Here is a 9,166-nt window from a genome sequence, read left to right on the forward strand (position 1 = left end):
CTAATTCTGGTATGCAGCAGGCGCTCGATGAGTTTACAGAGAGGTGAAGTCAGGGCGATTGGACACAAATTACTAGGAAGTCGAGGAAGTTCGTATGTAGCCGATATTCTTCATGGAAATGCCCATCCTAGAGTAAACATTTTTGGAGATACGTAGGCACCACAGTATCGTTCACACGTTGGCGTGTCTTTTATATCGATTCCTTTAGTGACGGTTGGATGCCAAAATACGGCAACGGAGCACTTTCGGCGGAATATGTTGGATACGTTATTCGGTAAACCTAGGGGGGTTTACTTCCACTTAAGCCTATAAAGTGTGAAGAAGACGCTGTTTGGCATGGTTTAGATTGATTTGGCATCGTTTTTAGTATTATTATGAGACATTCTTCCAGCGCACACACGGACGAAGGTAGAAGAGGCAACACGTAGGCCGGACGCTTTACTTCTCTTTCTCTTCTACCTTCATCCGTGTGTTTTTGAGCGCTGGAAGAATGTCTCATAATTGTACTAGAAACCAACTAGCGCAGCTTTCTACGCTTAGTGGCATCGTTTTGTTTGGCAGTTTGACGCTGATAGACTGCCAAAAAGATTGGCAATATTACACATCTTTAGCTGGTTTGGTTTTGGGGGAAACAAAGGCGGAGGACTTCTTCTCGGTGGACACTTGCACTTACAGTTAACGGCTTACCAGTGGAGGTCATTATGCCATCGTTTTGAATTTCTTTCGTACACTAGCCTCGAACCTGACTATCAGATGAATGCTAAACGGGACGAGCCCACCGAGATTGGGCAGTACTTTGGGCGCTCGGCTACTTTGCCCAAGTATGCGAGATCGAAACCCGGCCTCGGCGGCCGATTTTACATTAAGGCGTACAGCTAGGCGCCCATATACTATGCAATGGCAGTGCACGTTAAAGAACCCCAGGCGGCAGGAATTTCTGGAGCCCTCCACTATGGCGTATCCCATAGAATTAGTCGCTTTGGGACGTTAAACCCAACAAAACAAACAAGCTAAATGAGACGCGAAAGAGCGTGACACCAACTTGAACGTTGAACAAAGAACACTTGCTGCACAGTATTGATACGAAACCACGAAGATATTTTTCTCCTGACACGTTTGCAATGATTCCGAGTTTTTTTCGGTAATGACGACGTTTTTCGGCGGAACCAGACGCATACGGTACCGCGTAAAAGCAGCTGTGGCTCATCGAGCCGAGATGCTACTTTTGTGCGAGAGGTGGGTACCGGCCCGTTGAATGGTTTTATACAATCTTTGTAGACCCTTCAAGTCTATATGAGCTTACACTCTATATTACACTCTATATGAGCTATAAAGATATAACATATTAATGCTGCTATTAAGCTACGCAAGTGTTTGAATGAGAGCTGGACGCTCGTCATGCATGTGTTTGAGTCATTGGGCTAAAGCGGCGAAACAATTGCTTATATTCATAAGTTAAACAGGTTAACTAGCACACAGCTTCTCAGAATATATCAATCACACGAAAACAGCCTGGAAAAAAGGCAGCTTTAAAGGAATTAGCAATTGCCAAATTGCCCCTCAAACCCACGCAACACTTTACCTTTTTTTTAATTACAGAGGTGTGACATAGAACTTAATTTGTTACTCTATATACCGTTTTACAAGCCTGTAGTCGTCAGGCGTTGAATTCAGCGAGGACACCGCGAACAGAAATATTGGCAGCATATGTTGAAGTCTCAACGCCATATTTTTGTAGTCTGCTCCCTTTCGTTGAATGGAAATTTAATCGGAGTAAAGAGCCCATTGAAAAAGCAGTATCTTATGCCATGCGCCGGACATGTGATCGCCACCAGTATTACACAGTGAGCCTGGCTCGACTTACCTTCAAGAACAACACAGGATGATGAATTATCGGTCTCAGGAAAGTGCCACAAGGGCCCTGTATGCACAGGACTGCAGTCCTAGATGAAATTAATGACGTTAAAAAAAAAGGGGGGGGGGGGGTGGGGTTAGAGTGTGTGATCTATGAAAAAACTGTAAAATGTACAGTAGAAAAAAGGCAACGTTACTTGTGTAGGAGACGCTTCATTTGTTGTTATTATATTAGATTATCAGACGCCTTAGTCGTGGTGAGTGGATACCAGTTAGATGCTAAAAATTTAACAATTTCTGTTGATATCGCACTTCAACACCAGTTTCGTAGCTGATTCCTTATGCGGGAACGTGTAATCCAAAAATATAGCAGAAATAACGGCCTGTAGCTGGAACACGCCAAACAACGTAAGGGCAGAAAGATACAGGAAAATGTGCAATTTTTATTTGACCAACATAGACAAACATTAGATGCGTCTTGCTGCAGCCACATTTCCAGGCGTCGATACTGTCGCCAGAAGTATTGCATGCTCAGTTAGTGTCCTGGATTTCAAGTCAAATAATAATTAAAAAAAACAATAAACGCAATGCTACACGAGCATCGATTACTAAGCGCTGAGCTTTCACTGCATGGACATAAAAGTAGCTGATAATCTTGCAATAATGGCACTCGTTCCGTAAAAGCTGAACAGGCTTCGATCTAGCTGTCATATGCTTATATCCCCAGCTGATTAGCAATGTTTTCTCACACCTCAGTTTGTACCCTTTCCACTAGAAGAATGCAGGATACCAGACTACTTGCAGCTACATGTAAATGGCAGCGCACAACGAGTCTTCAATCAAAGCCGTCTCGTCCAAGTCTTGCACTGTGGAGTGTTAGTTCCATCCTACTTGTAAGTTCCCACTGTTGGGCTCATATATTAGTTATTTTGTTCTATGGAACTTAAACGTTGTGAAAGGAGAGCTAATTTAGCGTTAAGTTTGGATGTAACCTATATGACATATATAGAGCACATAAATAAGGTTTAGATTGATATTACATCGTATTATGTTTTTACCAATGCAGATCCAAAAACGTCTCTAAAGTTGCGTGCAATTTGCTCTCTTGAACAACTTTTTGCTCCCTTAGCTTTCGAGTGGCAATGATAACCAGGCTACTAGTAACTTTGCTACATAGTAGCCAGAAATTTAGAAGTATGTGATGAGAGGCTAGTTAATGTCCTCGTCTCCTGCATAGGTTTATGTCTTTAGAAGCCAGAAATTTAGATATTTATCCCCTTTATTCTTTCTGCGAACTATGTTATATTTCATAACGTTTAACAAAGGCTTGTCTCCCGTTTACGGAGCCAGTATCGAAATCAACCTGCTATATCCCCCAAATTTGGTGTTGGAGGTTTAGTCTGACATGCACATCCAATTAGACTAGGAGAGACGGTTTATTGAGGAGACTTATTCACTTGGTCTTCACTAGAAAACTACTGAGAAATGTTTTAGGAGTGAGATTGTCTGGCTTATACGTCATATGCTATTTTTGCACGCTTTGTAATTTCAGGTCAATTTCATCATCATGACCACAAGGCGATCACTGCCGTATGTTTTAACGCAGATGCATCGTTCATGTTCTGTCCCAGTCATGAAACAACGTCTCCAGAACAAAGACCTGGGATAGCATTAGCAGTTTTTGATCGGCCTTAGATATGCCCTTGCGTTGCTTTGAGGGACATACGCGGAAATAACGGAATACCGAAATAACAGGCTCCCAGCCGGACTGAAGGCGTGCAACATCCAAAATGTGGGTTAGAATTAAAACAATAAGAATCTAAAGCATAAACTAGATCGCGCAATGAAGAACTTGTATGATTAACACAGGTCTATTTCGCAATGTAATGCATTATTATAGCGAATAATTATGCAAAAATTCCAACGGGTTTTGTTTACAAAACTACTCCCCCCCCCCCCCCCCCCCCCCCCCCCCGTGTTTTGCGTTGAAATCTCGCAATGACGACCCACCTAAAAACAAGGATGTTTTCAATTACTCTTCCTTATTTTAAAGTACGTGTGCGCCAAATATTTGGTGCGTATTCGTTTTCCCCCACTGTTAATGCTTATGTTCTGTTATTTCTCAGGCTGAGCTTTTTATTCTGAAAGTTATGAATAAACTAAAGCCGTACTAGGCAGAGTATATTAATGCTACGTGAGGATACCAAAACAGAAATGTCAGTTTTAAATTTTGTTACAAATTTATGGAGAAGATTTGTAGATAAACGTTCTTTCTCTTTTCGCAGCCGCCATGAATTCCATTAGTGTTGTCATCAGCGTCCTCGGTGTATTTATCGCCACAGGTGAGTGTGATTTTCTAGTCACGTCAGCTGGTGTTACGGCATTTTGTGCAGATTCTCGTGCAAGTAGTTTAAAGAATGGTCTCTGCTTATGTTAAAAAAATCATTGTTAAAGGACAGACACAGAGAGCGGAGGCAGTGCGAATAGGCATGAAAATACCTGGCTGGCATAAAGGCGGATAGACCCTTTACAAGCTTGAAAGGCTAAAAACTTTTAAAGGGCTTGAGAAAATAGTTTAAGTACAAAAAGATAAAATGAAATGCAAGTAAGACAAAATACATCCTTTTTAGTGCGAGAGGTGTAAAGGCACAAGATGATCTAAAACTTATGTTTGAAAACGCTCAGCCACAACTCCTTTCAGGTAGGTATAGATCTTTTCCGGGAACATGGCATGTTAATCAGTAAGAAGTGTTATATCCCAATGTCTCTAAAGTGACAAATACCAACTAATACTCATTCGTATAGGCTGCATTTCTCTTGCTTTATTAACAAACACAACCAGATCTAAATTCTCTCTTTACGACACAAACTTGGGCCTCGTGGGCTTACCGCCATCTTACAGATGCTGGCTTTTATAAAGGTAATAATATTTGCCATATATGAGTAAACTACACAAACACAACTTTTGTTTTAAATATTACAATCGTAGAAATAAAATAAAAGTCTTCGAAACTAAAGCTAACACTAAAACTAGCACATACAAATTTTGTAAACGACGAATAGACACGCTGTTGCTCTGAAAAATTATGGTCTAGATAGTCACGATGGCAAATTTTAAAATTATTTAATAACTTCTCCATTCGCATGGATGGTGCACATGCCATGATTCAATTCACAAATACAAAGTGGCAATTCGAGTAATACAAAGAAGTGTATGTCAAACATGAAGTCTAACCTACTAGTATCAGTGTCTTGTGCTTTTGGTAAGTTTCTGTTGTGGAATAACATTGGTAAAGAATGTTTATTGTTAACATAAACGCAATGCTTGTGAATCCCTTTTTACGCTTCTGTATATAGTGAAGTTGTGCCATATCATGTAAATGCTGCCAGCTGACTTTTTTTTTAGCCTTTGGGGCCGCCTGTCATCACGATGGCGTGGCCTTGTCAGGCAGAGTATGTATTTCCTTAGCCACGTCACATCGGAGATCTTTTCCATTCGAAATCGAATAAGAAATGGAATGACAGACACCGTTACCGTCAAAAATTTGCTTCAAGAGAAAGGGAGCATTACCTGCTAGAAATATATTGTTGGTAAATTCACGCCAGTGCGGCCTATCTTTTGCGGCATTCCTGACGCTTTCAACTGAACTCTCCCAGAAACCTAAGCGACCAAACCAGACTAAATCAAAATTCTCAAAGTGTGTGTAAGCTACTCTGTGAAGCCATGATTGGGCAGCAAAGGGTTTACTAATTACGCAGCGTACAAATACAGTTACGTTGTTTACATGGACTAGACAGGCATTTCACTGCTAGGTAGCCAAACAATATGAATGCAAAGTTGTCTGGACGATTTATTATGCTTTCCAGTAGGAAACCAACAATTTCAGGGCAACCAGATCAAGGTTTAACCATATTTGTGGCTTTGTCGGGATCAGCTAGTCTTGTATAAAATCCAAATAATGTTTTTCGCAACTGCAGTAAGCTGTTTTGGAAACAAAGCATTATATCGTTTTCCACGAATGCAAACCTAATTTTGAAGTTTTATCGAGAAAACTTATAACCTGAAGAGAGGGTCTATTCGACCCTTGCAAAGTACGCGTGCAAAAGTAATGGCAGAGGCAGACTTTTGTGTTCGCATGAAGTCATTTATAAAGTAACGAGACTTAGTAATACTAAGGTTAGCATAAAATATTCAGACCTCAGAATAATAATTTACTTCTTAAAATTTTTCATATTTTTTAAGGTTGAGTTTGCAGAAAGAAAACCATCCGTATGCAATTTTGTTTAAAAAAAAAACATTTACGTGATGCCCAGAATGACTTTCAACGTTCTGTGCAAATATAGAGTACGTTTAACAAACAGCCTAGTGCACATGTGCAGCTGTTCTTATTACACTACCGCTTGCAATGTTTGGGCGAATTTAAACAATCACTAGATTTTAAATTTCCAGAGCCAAGAAACGATCTTCAACATCTAGGCAGTTAGTTTAGAGGTTTTACTGTTCATCGCAAACTGCACGTGCTTTAAATGCATTTTTCCGGTAATTTACAATTATTTAGCAAGCAAAGCAGATACTTTCCTAGTGGATAGCCGCGTGCCTCAAGTAAACTTTCGAGAGCAATTTTAAAGAAAAGAAAACCATTTAGAAGTGAGTTTTTTATTTCATGTGGGCTTTTACAATACAGCCATTGTATTAGATTCCACCAAAACTTTCGTGTTCCAATAGATCCTGTAGCAATAAGGTGAATTTTCTGCAGTGAAAAATACGCATCTTTTAGCTTCAGCGGAATCTACTGTCGGGCAAGAGGGCCCATTGGAGGAAGCGTTGGAGCTGAAGACTGGATGCACTGCTGATGAAGCCGTACTGGTGGAACATATTCTACGAAACGTTGCCTACGAGCTTCAACAAGACGCACAAATTGAGAGCGAGGTGAAGCATTTAAACAACTTTTTGGTTGAGTAAAAAGCAATACGTTTAAAAGAACCTAATGGAGTTCGTGCTGCAAATCTAACTGCAGTGTCTTCATCTTGCGATCCCATTGTCCTCAACATCTGATTTCAGTAGCTATAGGTACTGAAATCTATATTTCGAAATGTGGCTGAAACATACTTAAAGCTACAAAAATCTATATGAAATCTATATTTTAGAACTACAGTGTCCTATGCAAATTCATAACATTTCTAAAATTTTGTTAAAAATTGCTTATTAGTATAACTTTTCGAACCGCTTTCGGATTGCTTTAATCTTCTACCATTTCGAAGTAAAACATGTTCGAAACATGGCGCATTATTTTAACATCCGAATATGAATTCAGAGCTTGTTAGGAATTTCAGAATTATTTAAACAGGAGCTGAGCTTGATTATTTTAGCCATGTTTATAATGACACAATTTTTTAAAATCATAGTAAGCGTAATAAAGAATCATAGAGTGCATTTGAACATGATCTTTAGTAGAAATCTAAAAAAATCTCAAGAAGTTGTAATCTCAAGTACGAATGTCTTTTAGTAACTATAAAGGAGTGAAGAAGCTAAATATCGAACGTTGCTATTTCGAGACTATGGGCTGAAACAGAAAATGGGACGTGAAAATGATTCAGTGTACTAGCTCCGTTGTTGGCTATTGCAGCCAACCTAGCACTTTATTTCTTCTTCGATTTTTGAAACAGACAACGAAACTCGGAGAGACTATGCCTTTGTAAACTCGTGAAGTTTTGTGAATAAACATTTTTTAATATATCAAGAATCATATATGATTGACCTTGTAGAGGTTGTTTTTCCAATGTAGTCATAGACTTAAATGTAATGAATGGTTCTCCCTGCTCTCGATGTCTTGAAACCAATAAGCATGAACAAGAATATGCCGATTTTACACGATAGTATATACAGCTCGATTTGTTGTCCTCTTTCCTCACAATCAAGAATTAAATAAAACGTGTCGAAAAAAAAACAGGTGAAAAAGACCGCCATGCGGCGGCCGACGGACCTGCATCGAGACCTGATGCGTGGTTTCAAAGGTAGGTCGCGCTTCCGCGCTTTAAGTTAGGAAGTGGGTTTCGCTCTGCAAACTGCACGACTACATCATTTTCTCAAAGCGGAAGCGCCCTAGAAGGCAACAGGCTGCTCTCAGGTCGTGTCCTTAAGGCTGAATTTAAGGGTCCTTTTAATTGTGTTGTGTTACAGACTGAGGAGTATTTCTTCCGCAACTTCTGGAACAAGACAAAAGCTGCACTGAAGAAGGTCGGCAAGAAAATCAAGGGGGTTGCCAAGGTGGCTGCACCGCATATCAAATACGCTCTCAAGCAAACGGGCAAGTCCTTCGTCAAAGCCTCCATCTCCATAATTCAAGAGAAAGCTATGGAGAAAGCCACCGAATTTGTAACCAAATTCTTCTCCAAAACAATGAATGTCTACGCTCTAGAAGACTACCACAGCCATACCGATGTTGTGCGTAGTCTCTGCGTCCTCATGGAGCAAGAAGGGACACGGCTCATTGAACATGGCGAGAAAATGGGCGGTCAAAGGTTCATATCCAACATTGCGTAGGTAATTATTAGAAAAAATTGATTGCGAATGACTCCACTTCCCTAGGCCACCGCCCAAACACTTCTACAGTACTGTATAATTCAGTTATGCAATGCTTGTACCATGAACCTTATGGCATGATATTGGCAGCTCTTGAAAAGTTTTTCTGGAAAACGTTTTATTGTGCATCACTTTTGTGGGCGGAAAATAAATGTACCATGTTCTATTCCACGGACAACGACTTCATTTTGAATGTATGCAAACTAGCGAAAGTTGCTAAAAGCACTCGAATTTAAGAGTTCGAGGAGAGAGCTGTTGCTACCGGATTAGTAGAAACGATTGATTCTAAATATCGGGGCTGCAGCTATATCAATATTAGATTTATGGTCCAAGCCTCTCTGCATCTCGCCGACATAAAAAGAAATCAGTGTCTCGTGCAAGATGTAAAAATTTAAATTACGATAGAAAAAGATGTGGTTTGCGCTTTCTGTAGCGTAAAACGTCCGAAACCTGTTCTTAGTCCTTAAGGTGTAAAGCTCCCTACAACACTAAATTCCCTATCCTCACCGGCGAACTAATTAATAACTCTGGGGAAGGGCGGTTTCTTTTCAGTGTTAGCTATAACATCTTTATTTTATTGTACAATTTTCATACCTTAGCTTTACGCATGGTGTGAGCTAGATGCACAACGTTACAAATACACGGTGAAAATGAATCACAAAAAGCTGCTAGAGGATGCGCTACTTAAGCGCAAGCTGCAATATTACATTTCCTCCCAGGAAACGGATG

The 9,166-nt window shown here is 40.1% G+C and overlaps 1 protein-coding gene across 1 annotated transcript; it reads left to right on the forward strand.

The window, feature by feature from the left end:
* The first annotated feature begins 2,644 nt into the window (after positions 1-2,644).
* Positions 2,645-8,606, forward strand: LOC146200032 (uncharacterized). The gene is made up of 4 exons (XM_084592849.1): positions 2,645-2,747; positions 4,140-4,196; positions 6,633-6,784; positions 8,036-8,606. The coding sequence occupies exons 2-4, from the start codon at positions 4,145-4,147 to the stop codon at positions 8,396-8,398; spliced, it is 567 nt and encodes a 188-aa protein (XP_084448975.1). The 5' UTR covers positions 2,645-2,747; positions 4,140-4,144; the 3' UTR covers positions 8,399-8,606.
* The last annotated feature ends 560 nt before the right edge of the window (positions 8,607-9,166 follow it).

This window comes from Amblyomma maculatum, chromosome 2, assembly GCF_055883805.1.
Source record: "Amblyomma maculatum isolate TAMU_Amacu chromosome 2, ASM5588380v1, whole genome shotgun sequence".
In the NCBI taxonomy this organism is placed as follows: domain Eukaryota; kingdom Metazoa; phylum Arthropoda; class Arachnida; order Ixodida; family Ixodidae; genus Amblyomma; species Amblyomma maculatum.

Excerpts from the sequence above, each read along its gene's own strand:
- LOC146200032 (XM_084592849.1), top strand. The coding sequence starts at position 4,145 with ATGAATTCCATTAGTGTTGTCATCAGCGTCCTCGGTGTATTTATCGCC. Across the intron at positions 4,197-6,632 it reads CGGTGTATTTATCGCCACAG|CTTCAGCGGAATCTACTGTC; the intron begins GTGAGTGTGATT and ends CGCATCTTTTAG. Across the intron at positions 6,785-8,035 it reads ACGCACAAATTGAGAGCGAG|ACTGAGGAGTATTTCTTCCG; the intron begins GTGAAGCATTTA and ends GTTGTGTTACAG.